Source organism: Osmerus mordax, chromosome 16 (genome assembly GCF_038355195.1).
Source record: "Osmerus mordax isolate fOsmMor3 chromosome 16, fOsmMor3.pri, whole genome shotgun sequence".
Taxonomy (NCBI): domain Eukaryota; kingdom Metazoa; phylum Chordata; class Actinopteri; order Osmeriformes; family Osmeridae; genus Osmerus; species Osmerus mordax.
In genome coordinates this window covers 2,978,868-2,997,046 of record NC_090065.1, presented here as the reverse complement: position 1 = coordinate 2,997,046, position 18,179 = coordinate 2,978,868, and the positions used below count along the sequence as shown (strand labels likewise).

General features: G+C 50.6%; 1 protein-coding gene across 1 annotated transcript in view; it reads left to right on the top strand.

The window, feature by feature from the left end:
* Positions 1-17,799, top strand: part of myo10 (myosin X) — an 82,092-nt gene extending 64,293 nt beyond the window's left edge. Inside the window, 23 exon segments of the mRNA XM_067252778.1 lie at positions 3,721-3,845; positions 3,960-4,077; positions 6,829-6,935; positions 7,048-7,272; positions 7,481-7,520; positions 7,787-7,948; positions 8,194-9,018; positions 9,298-9,418; positions 9,830-10,073; positions 10,199-10,294; positions 10,640-10,733; positions 10,978-11,033; positions 11,150-11,292; positions 11,676-11,867; positions 12,108-12,265; positions 12,819-12,942; positions 13,339-13,636; positions 13,860-14,067; positions 14,233-14,369; positions 14,729-14,849; positions 15,187-15,666; positions 15,795-15,986; positions 16,429-17,799. Coding sequence (XP_067108879.1) covers positions 3,721-3,845; positions 3,960-4,077; positions 6,829-6,935; positions 7,048-7,272; positions 7,481-7,520; positions 7,787-7,948; positions 8,194-9,018; positions 9,298-9,418; positions 9,830-10,073; positions 10,199-10,294; positions 10,640-10,733; positions 10,978-11,033; positions 11,150-11,292; positions 11,676-11,867; positions 12,108-12,265; positions 12,819-12,942; positions 13,339-13,636; positions 13,860-14,067; positions 14,233-14,369; positions 14,729-14,849; positions 15,187-15,666; positions 15,795-15,986; positions 16,429-16,542 — 4,380 coding nt within the window. The 3' untranslated portion in view covers positions 16,543-17,799.
* The last annotated feature ends 380 nt before the right edge of the window (positions 17,800-18,179 follow it).

The following is an 18,179-nucleotide window of genomic DNA, read 5'->3' as shown; positions in this document are numbered from 1 at the left end:
TGTGTGCGTACACACACGTGTGTGTGTGTGTGCGTACACACACGTGTGTGTTTGTAAGTAACACAAGACCCGGGGCTGTTGTGACCTTGGTGTTACAAGGACAGCTCACTCTCTTCAGTTCCAGTGTTTCTGGAAATGATTTACTGTAGTTCCTATTGTTCTGTCTCCTGTTCTGTCTCCTGTTCTGTCTCCTGTTCTGTCTCCTGTTGTATCTCTTGTTCTACCTCCGGTTCTATTTCAAGTTATATATGCGGTTCTATTTCTTGTTCTAGTCCTTGTTCTCCCATTCTGTTTCAAGTTCCATTTTCTGTTCTGTCTCCTGTTCCAGCCTCGGTGGCAGTTATCAGAGCTGAACCCAGTGTCACCTCACGTTTGAAAGTAAACAGCTTCCCCCTGGATGTCTGCTGTTCTGGTCCCCAGAGCTGTCCCTCTGCACGCTCCCTTTGTCCAAGTGTAATTCAGCCCTCCACACACACACACACACACGGGCACGCACACACACACACACACACACACAAGGATGCACAGATGCAGAGGGCACGTGTTTGTGTTCAAGCCAGCAACACCTTCTCTTTCATACAGACATACACACTTTGTATATTTGCCTCATCCTATCACACACACACACCGCACACACACACAAACACACCCTCCCCTCTGCATTAGGGCCCTACAAGTGGCCTGCACAAATTAGCCCCAGCGTGAGACGCATCACCATGGTAACTCCCCCCCCCCCCTCTCCATACATAAATGGGAGAGGAGCTGGGGAAAGGGCTTTGTTCACGTTGTAGTGCTGCTGTGTGTTCTCGCGTAGTGTGTGTGTGTGTGTGTGAGGGAGACTGAGAGAGAGGGAGAGAGAGACCGGGAAAACAAACCAAGGAACTTCTCTGTCATTTACTTTATTTCTCACTGGACCCCGAGAGCTTGGCTCTGTTTGATACAATGAGAAGCTACGCTACTTTGCATGGTAAGATCGAATGCGTTTTGAATGGGGAAGTGTTAGCTGGAGGCTAAGTGCGCTGTGTGCTTGTTGCTCGGTGCATTGCTACTTTAGGGACTGTGTTTTGGAATGGCCGGATGCGGTTTGTGGAAGGTGATTATGAGACACAGGAGCACGTGGCTTCTTGTTATCGGTATGGATACGGAGATAGTCGATTGTCGTTTGAATTTCCTGTCTGCTTTTCCTTTTCGTTTTACTCCAGATGTATTGTCAGGTTTGGAATTGTTTTGTGGTGTGATTCCACAGTGTGTTAGCTACAGTGGAGACTGATTAGAAGGGTGGCGGGAGTGTTTCTGATTTCTGGGTGTTTCTGAACTATTTAGTGTTTTGTGGTGCTGCTAAATGATCTGTCACTCCAAACAATACCTAATTATATTGTTTTAACTAATGAAAGTTCAAACCAAATGAACGCAAGGATATCAGTGCAGTGTGCATGGCATGCCTAGGAATTGCCTGGGGAGGGAATTTTTTTTTATTACTATTAATATATTTGTATAATGTGAGACCAATCTCACTCACCATCAGAAGGAAATATTATTACAACACTGTCCTCTTTCTGATGTTATATTGATTTATTGATTTGCTGTGGCTTTGAATCCCGCTGTGATTATTACTGTTGTGTCCGTTTCGAAATGTTTCCCCTTGAATACTCAAATGTATTTTATATTTTCAATTTATTTATTTAAACACGGGTTCCAAAACAGTTTTTCAATATATTTTACAAATCCATCCAGCATTGTCCAAGTGATTGCCCAGTGGTGCATAACAACCTATTTATTAAAAGTTACATTTCCATTTCCCGAGCACTCAAAACACATCATCATCCATCAACTGAGACATGGACACACCAGACCCTCAAATACCCACATTCAGCATCAAAACATATCCTACTCTGTTTCCATTTCTCCCTCCACCCCTGTGAGAATGTTTCCTCTTTGCTAAGAATGATGGACACCTTGAATAAGGTTGCCTTTTCCTATGTTTGACTTTTCGTTCTTGGTTCCCCGTCCCCATCACACCCACCATCGACACCCCCTTTTGTCTGTCTGAAAGGGCTGACCTCTGACCTTTAGTTCAGACTTGGGCTGGGAAAGACACACAGGGGTTCCCTCGGGCTATTGTGACGAGCGGTTTTTAGATCATCCAATGCGTCTATCAATATTATATGTTCCTAACTGCCCGTTCAGTGTGGCTAAGGGTTTCTGTGTATATATGCATTTTTGAGTAGCCTGATTGAGAAGATCGGTGCGGAGTCAGGTGGCTGAGCGGTGAGGGAAGCGGGCTAGTAATCCGAAGGTTGCCAGTTTGATTCCCGGTCATGCCAACTGACGTTGTGTCCTTGGGCAAGGCACTTCACCCTACTTGCCTCGGGGGAATGTCCCTGTACTTACTGTAAGTCGCTCTGGATAAGAGCGTCTGCTAAATGACTAAATGTAAAATGTAAATGTAAATGTAAGATCTATGGAGAAACGACGTCGCCGTGAGAAAGAAAGGGAGAGATGACAGTCCTGGAACTCCAGTTGTGCGTTTTTGTTCTCAAGCAAAAAGGAAGGGAGTGGCTGTTAGCAGACTCTCCTCACTGTTTCTCCTCACGTCACATCTACAAGCAGACATATCTGATGCACAGACAAGAGGAGAGGGGGAAGGAGATGACAGGAGAGGGAGGGAAGACGGGAGTGGAAGGGGAGGAGGGAGAGAGAAGCCCAAGGAAGGAGACAGGGCTCGTCTGGGACACCCACTATAAATCTACAAGAGAATTAGAAGGAGAAGAGCAGAGAATGAGAGAGAAGAAAAGAATGAAGAGAGTGAGATAAAGAGACAGGCAGGGAGAGAGAGAGAAAGGAGAGCAGTAAAGAAACAGAAAGAGGGGGAAAGACAGAGAGATGAGAGATAAAGGGAGGAATGTAGTTATTCATAATTCAAAATAAGGCAGGCCAAAATCAGGCAGGCCTTTGGACTAAAAGGAGATAAATGAGAGAGAGAGAGGGGGGGGGGGGAGAGGGGCAGAGGGCATTTTCCTGTCACAGAAATGGCTTGGCGACTGACACTCAGTCCCCAGATCATCATGCTAATGACCGGTATGCTTATGAGACGTCTCTGTGACAGAGAGGACATTAAAGGCCACTATTCAGCCCCAGTCTCCGACGACCAGTGAATCACTTCACTTCATCTCTCCAGTGAACCAGGGCTATCAATGGGCTATCAGGAGAGATGCCCTTTCAATAAAAGAGGCATTACTTGGGGGGTATCAATGCCGTCTCTTATTCGGGGGCCTCTTCTCCTGCCGGGGTTAGGGGTGAGGGGCAGCCCCGGTCAATGGGTCTGGGGTTGAATGGGGTTCTTTAAGTAGTAAGAGATCCTCTTGGCCTTCTCCTTCCTGTTGCTTCTCTGCGTCGTGCCCCTGGGTGGACATTTGGGGTCAAAGGCAAGTTGGACAGATCCCCAATGAGAGATAGATACTGGGGGTCAGGTGGCTGAGCGGTTAGGGAATTGGGCTAGTAATCAGAAGGTTGCCGGTTCAATTCCCCGCCGTGCGAAAGGATGTGTCCTGGGGCAGGGCACTTCACCCTACTTGCCTCGGGGGAATGTCCTTGTAGTTACTGTAAGTCGCTCTGGATAAGAGTGTCTGCTAAATGACTAAATGTAAATGAAAGCCCGTCCGAACCAAAATGGCGCCCGTCCGCCAGTTTCCTAACCCCACACCTGTTTGCTGTGCGCAGATGCCCGAGCAGTTTGATCCGACGGTGGTGCTGAACCAGCTGAGATACTCCGGGATGCTGGAGACTGTGAAGATACGACGCTCAGGATTCCCCGTACGGAGACCCATCCAGGACTTCTGCACCAGGTGAACCACAACACAACCACAACACAACTCACAACAGAACCCACAACATTTGCTTTGTTAGTGTGGTATGCTAACCCCGCCCCCTGCCCCCCCCTCCCTGCCCCGCCCCCCCAGGTACCAGGTGCTGATGAGGAGCGTGGAGGTGCAGGAGGAGGACCCCAGGGGGCGCTGCACACAGCTGCTCCGCTGCTACGACAGTACCTGCTCAGAGTGGCAACTGGGCAAGACAAAGGTGAGCAGGAGGGTGGAGGGGGGGAGAGAGATTGTCACATCAACAGTTATGTTTACACTTGATCACTGTTGTGAGGGTTGTTCAAAAAAAAAATATATATATAATATATATGTATTATAATTTTTGGGGGAAAAACTGAAACATTTCATCTTTCTAGGAACATTATATGAAGCTTTTTTTATTGTATTTATATTTTTTACATTTGTAACGATTTACAGTTCAGCTACTATAGTGACAGGACACCGACATGACATCCTCGTATATCGGTCCACCAAATGAACAGTGTGTGCTCCTGGGTCTGGCTTAGATACCAAGGTTATCTCTCCAGGTCTCAGAGTGACATGACTGCACATCGGCTGGCTTCCATGGAGATGTAATACAATTGCATTTGTGACCACTCTGTTGCCCTCAGGTCCTAATAAAAAGACATATATTCCTAGACTATGCCATCTATACGACTGTCACCTGAGGGACTGTGTGTGTGTGTGTGTGTGCGTGCCTGTGTGTGTGCATGCGTGCGTGTGTGATTCTGACTGATGGAACAGCAAAGCTCTCTGAGCGTTCCATCCTGGTGTTATCGGACTGAGTTTCCATCCCTGCAGGCCACGGTCTATCACACCCCCTGCTCTATCACACACTGTGTTAGATAGAAGACGGGACTGTTAGTGTGTGTGTGTCAGCGTTCGTGTGCTTGTCTCTGAATGTCCTTTTGTGCTTGTGTGTCTGTGTGTATGTACATGTGTCCATATGTGTGTATGTGTGCATATGCATGTGTTTCTGTATGTGAGGATGCGTGCGTGCGTGTGTGTGTGTGAGGATGTGTGTGTATGTGTCTAATGGGAGATGACAGATGGACAAACAGATCACAGTCCGCAGCGTGACCATGTGGCACAGCTGGAGGTGACAGCAGTGAGGGAGTGTGTGTGTGTGATCGCCTTGGCCGGGTGTGTGTGTGTGTACTGTGACTGTATACAGTCTGCAAGATCTGCTTGGTGACCTTGTCTGTCCATATCTGAAAATCCTGTATATGTGTGCGTCTATATGCACGATAATGTTTGTGTCCACGCTTTGTGAGACTTGCTTGTTTGTGTGCGTATCCGCCTTTTCGTTGTGAAGGAAATCATGTTTATCTCTCTCTGGGGGGTGGGGGGGGGCTTGCATCGATAGCGCCGCTCAGCGCTCGCTGGTGAGATTTATGTTTGACTCTCGCACAGTGCATGGAGCATGCTAGGACCATTGCCTGAGTTTTATGGCCTCCAACTTAATTTCCTGCGGGGAACCGTGGGGTCACCCTGTGTTCCCCCTTCTCCAGGGGTCGCCTCCCTCCCCACGCCCCTGTTCGCAGAGCAGCGCGGCACAATCAAATCCAGGCTCAGTTTCAGCCTGTAATTACCCACACTCATTTACATGGTAATGAATGGAAAGGATTAGATTTATAGATCCACTTGTGTGCGTGTGTGTGTGTGTGTACAGAATACATATTGTGTGTCGCACACATCACAAGTATGTGTGTTGTCGACTAATTACACTACTAATAAGGTCTCAGACTAAAGAAAGCGCATTTTCTCATGAGAGGTACCAACTGAAACCTCATTATGGTTTCTCTTATTGAGGATAGAAGGTTGTCCACCCACCTATCAGAACGTGCCGTTTGTGACTGAGCTGGATAAAGCCAGTCTGTTCACCAATACCCATGTGACACAGTGACATTTCCCCACAGCCCAGCCAGCCAGAGACCCCATCATCTCATCTCTAATCAGCTTAACCCCCAGGCCCAACAATGAGGCTTGTTTCCCTATCAATGGAAGACAGCTTGGGTCCTAAAGCAGGTGTCCGTACTAAGTGCCGGTAGATGAGTCTATTCAGAATGTGATCTGCTAAATGACTCGCCAGGGTCATTCATTCAACAGTCTTCATTAGAGTCTCTGATGTGTGAACAAAGGAACGGGGGGGCTGGTTTGATTAACATTCATGTTTTATTGGGCATTGTAGTTCTTTTGCGATTGGAGATGAATCTTGAACGAATCTTGAACGAATCTTTAACAGTGCTACGTACTGTATATAATTTTCATATTTTTTCTTTAATTCATAGACGCGAATAAGCGTTAGGGTATATACTTTTTAATGTATTTGTTGCATCACAGTACACATGATATCAACTGTGAGCCGTATTTACTTAAGGCATTTTCTGAAGGCATTTTCTGTTTACACAACTGCTGCTTGGGGAAATGCTTTTGGTATCCTGCAAATATGGATTTTACATCCTGGATTACCAAAAGGCCCTGGAGACCTCACGAATTCAGTTTGTTTAGCTGAATCTATTTTCTACACCACTGTGTAAATATGTCCAGGTGCTCTGATGTTTATTCTGAACCATCCCCCTTTCCTTTTCCCTTTATCCACCCGCTTTCCTCCCTCCCTCTTTCTCTCCCTTCATCTCTGTTCCCCCCTTCCTCTCTACTCATCCTTACCTCCTTCTCTTCCTCCCTCTCTCTGTTTCCCCTCCACACTCCCTCCCTTTCGTTCTTTCTAACTCCCTCTCCTTCACCCTATCTCCCTCCCTTCCCTCACTCTCCCTCTCCACCTCCCTCCCTTTCGTTCTTTCTAACTCCCTCTGCTTCACCCTATCTCCCTCCCTCACTCTCCCTCTTCCTCTCCACCTCCCTCCCTCTTCCTCTCCACCTCCCTCACTCTCCCTCTTCCTCTCCACCTCCCTCCCTCTCCCTCTTCCTCTCCACCTCCGTCCTGCAGGTCTTCATGCGGGAGCCTTTGGAGCACAGACTGGAGAAACAAAGGGAGGTGGAGGTTCTGAAAGCTGCCATGGTCATCCAGGCCCACGTCATGGGCTACATGGCTAGGTAATACACAAGGCAACATGCATGTAGACTGTCTGCAATCTATCTATATCGTGCAATCCATCTAAATCGTCTTGCGTGTCCTTTCTATTAATCAGTTCATTTATCTTAACAGGAAGCAGTACAGGAGGTTACTGCAGTGCATTGTGGTTATTCAGAAGAACTACCGGGCGTTCTACTGGCGCAGGAAGTTCCTGCTGCTGCGCTGGGCGACGCTCACCTTCCAGAAACGTCTGAGGGGCCAGCAGGCTCGCAAGGTGTTCTGCCTGCTGCTGGAGGAGAGGAGGAGGAGGGAGGAGGAGGAGGAGGAGAGGAGGAGGGCGGAGGAGCAGCTGGAGAGGTGGGACGGTGTTTAGTGCTCTCTCCGTGTTGGTGGGGTTGGGTTTGGAGTGGGGGTTTTAGCTGTGGTGTGTAGCGTTTCATATGTTAAAAATTGACGTTGTTTGTTTTGATATCTTTCCTGATTTCCTTTCTACAAATACGTGAGGTGTTTCTTTGTTTTTGGGGTGTTTTTTGTGGTTGTTGAATGTGTTTCTCTTGACTTCCAGAGAGAGGCAGAGACAGGAAGCAGTAGAGCTCGCTCGACAGGTATGACTATTATCACTCTGCATGCAGTGCATTTTAATATAGCTACATTAATCAGTTTAGCATTACAAAAACACTAAAAGACAATTCCTCTTCCTTGTGAGTCACACTCCGTGAAGGTGTTTGTACTGTACAGCACTTCGGTCGGCACTTGGTTGTTTTGAAATGTGTTTATTCAATAAACTGTTCTATAGTCTATTCTATATGAAAACAAACAATGATTGGTTGACGGATTGATTGACGAACGCCTTCCTGTTGGCTGCGTGTAGGTGGAGGAGGCCCGGAGGATAGAGGAGCTGCAGAGAGCCAGAGAGCTAGCCTCCCAGGCCCTGGCCCAGGCCCAGCAGGTCTCCCAGGCCCAGCAGGCCTCTCTGGCCCTGGGCTCGGAGGAGTCATCGGAGGGGTCGACGGTTGCTCTGGACGAGTTGGAGGTAGCTGAAGCTATTTTACACACCACTGAGTGAATGTCGCCAGGTGCTCTGATATAAACTGAACCCTTTCCTTTTCCCCTCTGCTAACCCTCTTCCCTCCTCCTTTCTCTCCCTTCATCTCTCTTTCCTCCTTCCTCTTTACTCCTGCTTACCACCTTCTCTTCCTCCATCCCTCCCTCCCTCCTTTTCACCTCCCCCTTTCCCTTCCTCCCTCCCGCCTTTACACCCTCGATACATCCAAGGAGGAGGAGGAGGAGGAGGAGGCATCGTCCCGCCCCCAGGAGGCGTCCCAGGTGGAGGAAATCCTGCGTCTGGAGCGGGAGATCCAGGCCCTGCAGAGGCAGAAGGAGCAGCAGGAGCTGTCCCTGACGGAGGCCTCGCTGGGCCGGCTGCAGCTGCTCCGCGACCAGGAGCTCCGCAGGCTGGAGGACGAGGCGTGCAAGGCGGCGCAGCACTTCCTCGACTCGCTCAACTTCGACGAGATCGACGAGTGCGTGCGCAACATCGAGAGCTCCCTGGGCGTGGCCGAGGAGGGGGGGGAGGAGGAGGAGGAGGAGAAGGGAGGCGGGGAGAGGGGGGAGGAAGAGGAGGTGGACGAGGGCTTCGGGGCGGACGACGAGGGCTTCAAGGACTCGCCCAACCCGAGCGAACACGGCCACTCGGACGGACAGCGCACCAGCGGCATCCGCACCAGCGACGACTCGTCCGAGGAGGACCCGTACGCCAACGACGGGGTCATCCCACCGCCCCTGCCTCTCTTCCACCAGCCCCTGCCTCTCCCGCCCGTACCCCAGGCCTGCCACAGTGCCTCCTCCAGCGGGGACTCGGCCTACTGCCGGCCCCAGGCTTCATCCGAGGCCCAGTCGGAGGACCTGGTTGAGCTCATCCCTCCGAACGAGGACTCGGACTACGACCAGGACGACTACGACGAAGGGGCCATCGTGTCCAGCGGGAGCGTGGCGTTCTCCAACTCTCTCAGTGGCCAGTGGTCACCTGACTACCGCGTCTCCATGGGAACCTACAACAGCTCTGGGGCGTACCGCTTCAGCTCGGAGGGGCAACAGTCCTCGGTGGGTATCAGGGGGGCAGCAGCGTACACTGAAGGGTGGTATTACTGCCCCCGTCAGGGTGATAGAATTGGATACTTCAGGGTGGCAACACTATCTTGACTACACTTTAATCAAAGACTTCTATGTATGTCATTGATCAATTACTATAATGATGATATCACTTGTTAGAATGTTTTTTTTATATATTTATATATACCTAAATGTGATGTACAGTCCTGGAGGTGGCTGAGGTAGGTCTCTTGACCGTCACTAACGTCCGTCCCCTTTCTGTGTGTCCAGTTCGAGGACAGCGAGGATGACTTTGACAGGTTTGACACAGACGACGAGCTGTCCTACCGTCGTGATTCTGTCTACAGCTGTGTCACACTGCCCTACTTCCACAGCTTCCTGCACATCAAAGGTAGACGTCACGCCCTCCTGCAGTTACTGTTGTGTAGAATTTGTGAGGGGAGATTTGCTTCTCTCGACAGGACTAAAGGGCAGTGTACTGCTTAACCACTAGATGGCACTGCAGTTATTCAGAACGGACAGATCCAACCATACTCACCATCTCTTCCTCACTCTCTTTTTCTTTGTCTGTATTCCTCTCTTTCTCTTCCTCCGTCTCTCTTCCTCTCTTACCTTTTTTTCTGTCTTTCTCTCTTGTTCCCCTCCCTCCCCCGTCTCTATCTCTCTCTCTCTCCCTCCCATCTGTCTCTCCCTCTCCCCCCCCTCTCTCTCTCCCTCCCTCCCCTCCCTCTCTGTCTCTCCCCCCTCTCTCTCTCTCCCTCCTCTCTCTCTGTCTCTCCCTCTCCCCCCCCTCTCTCTCCAGGTGGGCTGATGAACACATGGAAGCGTCGCTGGTGCGTCCTGAAGGACGAGACCTTCCTGTGGTTCCGGGCCAAGCAGGAAGCTCTGAAGCAAGGCTGGCTCAACAAGAAGGGCGGAGGCTCGTCCACGCTGTCGCGGCGCAACTGGAAGCGCCGCTGGTTCGTTCTGCGGCAGAGCAAGCTCATGTACTTTGAGAACGACGGGGAGGAGAAGATGAAGGGCATGCTGGACATGCACACGGCCAAGTAAGGAAACAGGGGGCTAGGAAGCAGGGGGCTAGGAAACAGGAGACCAGCTGTAGGGGTCGTCAGTATATCTACTCCTCTGTGTTCGCAGTGGGATTCATGTGAGTCTGTGTTCTGTGTTGCAGAGAAATCGTGGACAACACAGGCAAGGAGAACGGCATTGACATTGTGATGCCCGAGCGCACGTACCACCTGATAGCAGAGTCTGCTGAGGACGCCAGGCAAGTACCCACACAGGGAGGGGATAGGGGGTAGGAGGTGGAGGGTAGGAGGTAGGGGGTAGGAGGTGGAGGGTAGGGGGTAAGAGATGGGGGGGTAGGAGATGGAGGGTAGGGGGTAAGAGATGGGGGGTAGGAGATGGAGGGTAGGGGGTAAGAGATGGGGGGTAGGAGATGGAGGGTAGGATATTGGATATAGGTGGTTAGTTTAAGGGGCTTGATTGTACAGTAGTGCAGAGATTGTGTGTGAGTGCTTTTGTACGTGTGTTTGCGCTCGTGGTTGTTCACAATGACCATGTTACATGATTGGCTGACACCGTCTTCCTGTCTCTGTGTGATTGGCTACAGTCAGTGGTTCAGCGTTCTGAGCCAGGTGCACGGCTCCACGGAGCAGGAGATCAGAGAGATGCACGACGAGCAGGCCAACCCCCAGAACGCTGTGGTGAGTCACTAAGTCATGTTCATGAACACAGTGGTGAGTCACTAAGTCATGTTCATGAACACAGTGGTGAGTCACTAAGTCATGTTCATGAACACATTGGTGAGTCACTAAGTCATGTTCATGAACACAGTGGTGAGTCACTAAGTCATGTTCATGAACACAGTGGTGAGTCACTGAGTCATGATTTTATTGGTCGGATAAACCAAACAAAAGTCGGTCAACCCTCTTCCTCTCTTTCTCTCAGGGCACCCTGGATGTGGGGATGATAGATTCAGTGTGTGCCTCAGACAACCCTGAGCGGTAAGCACACACACACACCCCACCCTGTCAACCCTACCCTCTGACCCCACCCGTCACACACATTGAGGTGTTGAGTGTTAACGTTGCTCGCATCCCCCCACCCCACACCCCCGCAGGCCCAACGCGTTTGTGATGATCACGGCCAACAGGGTGCTGCACTGCAACGCAGACACCCCGGAGGAGATGCACCACTGGATCACCCTGCTGCAGCGCTCCAAGGGAGACACACGCGTCGAGGGCCAGGAGTTCATCGTACGAGGTCAGGGGAACACACACACACACAAACTGATGCCGTTTTTTGAGGGGGGGATTGTTATTGGTTGGTAGTTGTTAGCCAGCAATATTTCCTTTTGTCATTTATTTTAATTCATTACCTTGATAGGTGAGTTTGTGTGTTTGACTGACTCTGTCTTCTTACATTTACATTTACATTTAGTCATTTAGCAGACGCTCTTATCCAGAGCGACTTACAGTAAGTACAGGGACATTCCCCCGAGGCAAGTAGGGTGAAGTGCCTTGCCCAAGGACACAACGTCATTTGGCATGGCCGGGAATCGAACTAGCGACCATCTGATTACTAGCCCGATTCTTTAACCGCTCAGCCACCTGACTCCCTGACTTCTTCTGTGGTTTCTCTCTCAGGCTGGCTCCACAAGGAGATGAGGAACAGCAGCCGGGCCGCCCTGAAACTGAAGAAGCGCTGGTTCCTGCTTACCCACAATTCCCTGGACTACTACAAGAGCTCGGAACGCAGCGCCCTGAAGCTGGGCACCCTGGTGCTGAACAGCCTGTGCTCTGTGGTGCAGCCAGATGAGAAGATCTTCAAGGAGACGGGTGAGAAGGAGCTCCACGCTCCGAGCGAGCTACTGACACGCTACACGCTAAGCACACTCTGTGGCACTCCACCGCATGCTCTTCATGCTTTGCCGCGCACGCAGCACGCTGAACGCAGCCACGGAGAACAGTAGGATCACCTAGCAACCTTTCTATGACACACACTTACAGTACACACACCTCTGATTGGACGCTGAACACCCTTGACCGTGCGTGATGCCCTCCCCCCCCCCCCCGCAGGTTACTGGAATGTGACGGTGTACGGTCGTAAGCACGCCTACCACCTCTACACCAAACTGCTAACGGAGGCCACCAGGTGGGCCAGCGCCGTGCAGAACGTCATCGACACCAAGGCCCCCATCGACACGCCCACACAGCAGCTCATCCACGACATCAAGGTGAGTACAGGGCTCTAGTACAGTACTACAGAACAGGACTCTAGTACAGGGCTCTAGTACAGTACTACAGGAAAGGACTCTAGTACAGGGCTCAAGTACAGTACTACAGAACAGGACTCTAGTACAGGGCTCTAGTACAGTACTACAGAACAGGACTCTAGTACAGGGCTCTAGTACAGTACTACAGAACAGGACTCTAGTAACGCTCTAGTACAGTACTACAGGAAAGGACTCTAGTACAGGGCTCTAGTACAGTACTACAGAACAGGACTCTAGTAACGCTCTAGTACAGTACTACAGGAAAGGACTCTAGTACAGGGCTCTAGTACAGTACTACAGGAAAGGACTCTAGTACAGGGCTCTAGTACAGTACTACAGGAAAGGACTCTAGTACATGACTCTAGTACAGGACTGGTACAGGACTCTAGTACTAGAGACGACAGTGCAGGACTATAGAATCGCTCTCTAGTATAGCACTAGGAGCTAGGCTGAGCGGAGTGTGTGAGCCCAGGTTGAGCGTTGTGTGTGTGTGTGTGTGTGTGTGTCCCCGCAGGAGAACTGTCTGAACAGTGAGGTGGTGGAGCAGATCTACAAGAGGAACCCCATCCTGCGATACAGCCACCACCCGCTCCACTCCCCCCTGCTCCCCCTCCCCTACGGAGACATCCACACCTGCTGTGAGGAACTAACCTAACCAACCCTATTACTGGATTCCCCTTTTTTATTCGGACTGCATTAGAATTTAAAGTTACGCAGTGGATTATATTTACATACATTTACATTTAGTCATTTAGCAGACGCTCTTATCCAGAGCGACTTACAGTAATTACAGGGACATTCCCCCGAGGCAAGTAGGGTGAAGTGCCTTGCCCAAGGACACAACGTCAGTTGGCATGACCGGGAATCGAACTGGCAACCTTCGGATTACTAGCCCGATTCCCTCACCGCTCAGCCACCTGACTCCCTAGTCATATATAAAACAATCCACGTGTGTCACGGTAGCATTTCAGTCATCAGTGACTAACAACCCTCCCCTCACCCCAACCCTCTCCCCCTCTCGCCTCCACCCCCAGCCGTGAGGACCAAGGGCTACACCACCCTCCAGGAGGAGGCCCTGAAGGTGTTCGGCTCCCTGCAGCAGTTGGAGGGCGTGTCGGACGCCGTGCCCATCATCCAGGGCGTACTGCAGACGGGCCTGGAGCTGAGACCCCTGAGGGACGAGCTGTACTGCCAGCTGGTGAAGCAGACCACCAGGCCTCCTCAGCCCGGCGACCAGGGGAACCTGCGCAGCTGGAGGATCCTCACCTGCATGTGCTGCAGCTTCCTGCCCTCCCGGAGCATCCTCAAGTACCTCAAGTTCCACTTCAAGAGGTGAGGAGTCTTGTCGAGGTTGGAAGGGCAGTTAGGTTGGAGTTTTTTTTTAGGAGGATTTGTTCTGTGACTTGAGGGGGTGTACACCAGTTAACATTCGATCTCCATCACCCTTACCTTTACCCTCACCCCAACCCTCCCACCCTCACCCCAACCCTCTCCCCCTCACCCCAACCCTCCCACCCTCACCCCAACCCTCACCCCAACCCTCTCCCCCTCCCAGGACCCGGGAGCTTTTCCCGGGCACGGAGATGGAGCGCTGTGCATCCTTCGCCCAGGAGTCCCTGAGGAAGACGAGATGCCGGGAGTACATGCCGTCCCAGGAGGAGATCCGGGCCGTGGTGGCGCGCCAGGACATGACCACCACGGTGCACTGCCACGGGGGAGGCTCCTGCAAGATCACCATCAACTCCCACACCACCGCCGGGGAGGTGAGGGGGACAGGGGTGGGGTGGGGTTGTGATTGGCATTGGGATGGAGTACGGGTGGAGGTTGGGATGGGGTGGCAACTTGTTGGTTTGGCTGTCCAGTAGCTCATACCTCTTTGTACTTCCTTGTGTGTGTGTCTGTGTGTGTGTCTATGTGTGTGTGTCCAGGTGGTTGAGAAGCTGACCCGAGGCCTGGCCATGGAGGACAGCAGGAACATGTTCGCCCTGTTTGAACACAACGACTCCACTGACAAGGCCATCGAGAGTCGCACTGTGGTGGCCGATGTGCTGGCCAAGTTTGAAAAGTAAGTCTGCCGGCGACTGTGTGTGTGTGTGTGTACTTGTTTGTGTGAGATACGGAAAGATCACGCAGGAAGAGAGTGAGAGTGATGACGCCTTCGCTTGATGTAGTGGGGGAGGTGTGTAGCTGTGTGTGTAGCTGTGTGGGGGGGTGTGTTTAGCTGTGGGTATGTGTGTGTAGCTGTGTGTGTGTGTGTGTGTGTGTAGCTGTGGGGGTGGTTGCTAGTGGAGGTGAGAAACGTTTCTGTGAACTGTCACGGTGCATCAAAATCACAGTAAAGTGTGTGTGTGTGTGTGCACGCCTGTGCCTCAGTAGGCTTGTGTGTTTGGACGCGCTCGTTCTAACAGTGTGTGTGTCTTCCAGGCTGTCTGCCAGTCAGGATGAGAACAACACAGGATGGAAGTTCTACTTCAAACTCTACTGCTTCCTGGACACCACCAGTGTCCCCAGGGACAGCGTCGAGTTCGCCTTCATGTTCGAACAGGTACCAAATTAACACTCTTTCATTTGACGCCACTCGTTTCTTTCACAGTCATTTGAAAGATAGCCAATTCACATATTGTAAATGGTACATGAGTCACAGATGACAGCTATTCTAACATCTTTCTTGTTTTTATGATCAGTTGAAATATGGATATCCATCTGTTCGCCTCCTTCACTCTCTCTCCCATTCCTCTCTCCCCTGCTCTCCCATTTCCCCCCCTCTCCTCCTCTCCTGCCCTCTCGCCTCCTCCTCTCGCCTCCTCCCCTCTCTCCTCGCCTCCTCCCCTCTCTCCTCCTCTCGTCCCCTCTCTCTTCCCCTCTCGCCTCCTCTCCTCCAGGCTCATGAGGCGGTCATCAGAGGCCAGTACCCAGCCCCTGAGGACACTCTCCAGTTCCTGGCCGCCCTGAGACTACAATACCTCCTGGGGGACTACAACTCCCAGGCTGCCGTCCCCGACACGTCCCAGCTGCTCCCCATGGCCAGGCTCCGAGCCCGCATCCAGAACTCGGCGAAAACCTTCGCCCCGGGCGCCGCCGCCTCCATGTCAGAGCGTTCCGGGACGGTTGACAGGAAGCGGTCGAGCTTCCTGGAGGGGACGCTGAGGCGGAGCTTCCGGAGCGGCTCGATGAGTCGGCAGAAGCTGGAGGAGGAGAACATGCTGGAGGTGTGGGCCAGGGAGGAGATCGCTGCGGCCCGCGCCAGCCTGCTAGAGAAGTGGAGGAAACTGCAGGGCATGACCCAGGAGCAGGCCATGGTCAAGTACATGGCCCTGGTCAAGGAGTGGCCTGGGTACGGGTCCACTCTCTTCAACGTGGAGGTGAGTGGTTCCCTCGGTCCTCGTGCCCTGATGTGACACCGTGGTCCGAATGTAGATCAGAGATCAGGTGATTCTCCGTTCTGCGTACGTGCTCACGATCGCGTCCTCTTCCTGTTTTCCCGCCACAGTCTCGTGACGGGGTGTTCCCCGTGGAGCTGTGGCTGGGGGTGAGCAGGGAAGCCATCTCCGTCTACAAGCGCGGAGAGCCCTGGCCGTTGGAGGTCTTCCCCTACGAGCTCATCCTCTCCTTCGGCGCCCCGCTGCCCAACACCTACAAGATTGCCGTGGAGGGACGGGAGTTGATGTTCGAGACCAGTCTGGTAGGTTTCGCGCTGAGCGGCCGGGACACTGGGGGGCAAGGCGGCTTTCTGAGGCCGTTCAGTCCTGAGTTGGAGGTTTACATCCTCTGGTGACACGCATAAAAGTGTTTGATAGTTTTGAGCAGAGATTTACATTTACATTTAGTCATTTAGCAGATGCTCTTATCCAGAGCGACTTACAGTAAGTACAGGGACATTTTGCATCATGACACAACATCATTTTGCACGCCCGGGAATTGAACCAGCAACCTTCTGATTACTAGCCCGATTCCCTAACCAGTCAGGTGGCTGAGATGCAGAGATGCAGTGTGTAATGAGCAGGTTGTGAGTGGACTGTATGTGGTTGAATGCCAATTCCCATACAGAGAAAGTGAATGAAAGATTTTACAGCTTCTTTCAGTGGAAACGTTTCCTAACCCAGGTTCTCTCCTGTCGGCTCCAGGTCATGGACATCGCCAAGCTGATGAAAGCTTACATCAGCATGATCGTCAAAAAGCGCTACAGCAACTCTCAGTCTGTCAGCAGCCAGGACAGTAGCCATGGCAGCGCCTGGTGAGACCTCGACCCCTGACCCTTGACCCTTCAAATACAACCTTTAAACTTCCCCGGCCGGAGAGGTCAGATGTAGTGACCCTGCCAGGCCGCTCCTCCTCTCCGCTGGAGGGAAGCGTTTCGACTCTCTGGGCTACAGACAAGCAAAAACACAAGCAGCACCCGTCAGCTCTAACCGCTAACCAGCTAGCATCATCTTTCTGATGCCGCCATGGTAACGTTCAAGGGCTTTGTTGTCGCTAGGTGAAGGGCACCGGATTTAAATGTTACTGAGACGGTTTCTGCGAGTGTTCAGAGGGTGTGTGTCAGCTGACTGAATGTAAGGAGGGTGGTAGAGAGACTATGAGGTGTTGGGTATTTGAATGGAGGTTCGTTTTACATGTATTCTCTGGGAATGCCTTGCTTTGGAACGCTTACTGATCTTTGGTGTTATCGAAATATGTAAATATGAGACTTGGTTGTCGAAAGCATTTCAAGTTGTGTCTGTGAATGTTACTGAGCGTGTTGGTTTGAAGGGGATTTTGCCTGTGATGTCGTGTTCACTAAAGTGCCAAATCCAAAAAAAAATCCAAAACAAGATATACAAAACCTTTATATCGTACTGTACTTAAAAGAAATCAAAGAAATACAAACCAGTACAAACTCTCAAAATATCACTGTTTGCCAGAGTCACAGACGATTCTAGAAGGTGCTACATGCAGTACGGTGTACGTGTTTCCCAACCGACGTTTTTGCGATCTAACTGCAATTCAGTATCCCACGGCAACAACCCACAACATTTCCCTGGATCTCCGCTGGCGGAAGTTCCACCCAAAGATAGAGCTAGATACTTCTCACTCAGTGCCTTGTTGTATATTGTGTACACTTGCTCTTTTTTCAGTTTCTTAAATGTGCAATGTTTTATATATATATATATATGCATGCCATCTATGTCTACAGGAGATGGCACCAATATATATGTACAATCAACTGGCTGTATATTTTATAAATCTTTGCCTTCTCTTTCAAGAATTATGACCACAAAGCAGTTTTGTCGAGATATATTTGTTTATTATCCAAAATCAGTTTGGAAGCTTGCTTTGAATTAACAGCAGCGATAAACAATACTGCTCTTGAAGCGATGTATCTTTGTATTACATTTTTGTATTGACTGTTATGTATTAAAATGTTTCTAACAATAAATGTATACATATTTACGGGGTAGCTTAAATTACTGACAGTATCTTTGTTGCGTTAGTCCAAGACACAAATGGACATTTACATTAGCGACGCACAACTAGTGCATATACGGTGCCTGTCAACATTTTGGAAACACCACTTTATCATTTTCGAGAGACACATGCACTAACTGCTTTTCATCGTTTTTAAATACATTCATTAAATCACTGTCTGTAAGGCATTTAACCCACATGTACAATGAGTTAGCACGTTCTCCAAATATTGCCTAAGGTGACAGTTTGATGAAATGTAAGTTTATAGTACCAATATTTGTACATTTGGTCAAAGTAAATCTTCATATCATCAAATTACTTACTTTGTTTCATATAAAAAACACGAACAGACGTGTCTCTAAAGCGATGAAAGACTAGGTTTTACCAAACTTTTGACAGGCACCGTAGGTCAAGGATCACAAATAGTTCT